The sequence below is a fragment of the Rhinopithecus bieti genome, unplaced genomic scaffold, assembly GCF_001698545.2.
Source record: "Rhinopithecus bieti isolate Rb0 unplaced genomic scaffold, ASM169854v2 repeat_23236, whole genome shotgun sequence".
Lineage (NCBI taxonomy): Eukaryota > Metazoa > Chordata > Mammalia > Primates > Cercopithecidae > Rhinopithecus > Rhinopithecus bieti.
The window spans coordinates 1-1,268 of NW_016906361.1; the positions used below are offsets into that span (position 1 = coordinate 1).

The following is a 1,268-nucleotide window of genomic DNA, read 5'->3' on the forward strand; positions in this document are numbered from 1 at the left end:
GCCTCAATATTGACTTCATAGGACTGCAGTTTTCGAAATCGAGTTGTTTTTTTAGTTCAATTTCTCCTGTCAAGGGATTGATCTTAAAGGTTTTGCCAATCTCGTCTGAAGCTTGGAAAAGTGAATAGGAAATCTCTCCGTTGACTCCTGTGTCTACATCCGTGGCAGAGACCTTGACAACCAGGAAGCCTATTGGACTGTCCTCAGAGATCTGCACCCTATAGAAAGGCTGCTCAAATTCAGGGGCATTATCGTTAACGTCCACGACTTCAATGTAGACCTGAGCAGTGCCAGATCTGGGCGGAGAGCCACCATCCAGTGCTGTGAGTGTTAACCTGAGTTCAGCTTCTGCCTCTCGGTCCAGCGCTTTGTCCAGCACCAGCTCTGGATATTTCCTGCCATCACTGCGTTTGCGGGTGAGGACCCGAAAATAGGAATTGGGGCTGATTACATAGTTCTCAATATTGTTTTGGCCTACATCTAAGTCTTCAGCATTCTTCAGAGGAAACGTAGTCCCAGGAGGACTGCTCTCTGACACTTTCACCAACATTTCTTTGTCCAGAAATACTGGAGAGTGGTCGTTTATGTCTATTACCTGTAGCTCAGCTTGAAAAAACTCGAAGGGACTCTCTAGCAACACTTGGAAATGTAGCACACAGGGCTCTGTGTGACCGCACAGATCCTCACGGTCCAATTTCTCATTGAGCAACATATCGCCGGTCTCCTGATTGAGCTGCAAATGCAGTTTGTTCCCTCTGGAAACAACCCTAATCCCCACCTGGAGAATTCCCTCTGCTCCAGAGCCAAGTCCTTTGCTAAACTGGTGACAAAGGAGCTGCCCTCAGTTTCCTCCACCACAGAATAGCGTCTAGGTTCCGCCGCGCCCGCCAGAGATAAGCCCAAAAGGAGAAAGCAAAAAAGGACTTGCCTTTGTCTGCAAATGAGCTTCCCGCTGGCCTCCATTGTTCTTGGTGGGTTCAGCTTCCTGGGAGGACGGTTCTGTGGGACTGTAAAGTCCCCAGTATCTGAGGCTGTAGTTATTCCACAGATACCTCAGAAATATTGCAGAGAATAGTCCTCTCCAGAGGACCCTGCCGTCTTCTCTTTGGCATCCAAGCTTCCCATGGGCTTCCAGGTTCTGCTGCTTTTGCCGGTTAATGGAGTTGCAGCTGCGGTTCTGGTTTATACCTTCTTATCCTGCAGCGCCACCACGCGTCCTCACAGAATCTTACATTTTGTGGGATGATAATAGATGTAATATTCCCAAC

At 48.4% G+C, this 1,268-nt stretch overlaps 1 protein-coding gene across 1 annotated transcript; it reads right to left on the reverse strand.

Annotated features, from left to right (window-relative positions):
* Positions 1-8: 8 nt before the first annotated feature.
* LOC108526132 (protocadherin beta-13-like) lies at positions 9-1,137 on the reverse strand (the record flags this gene model as incomplete). Its single annotated transcript, XM_017866792.1, is given in 3 exon segments — positions 9-34; positions 37-777; positions 780-1,137. Coding segments are annotated over 3 exon segments (951 nt in total), but the record flags the coding sequence as incomplete, so codon positions are not given.
* Between the last annotated feature and the right edge of the window lie 131 nt (positions 1,138-1,268).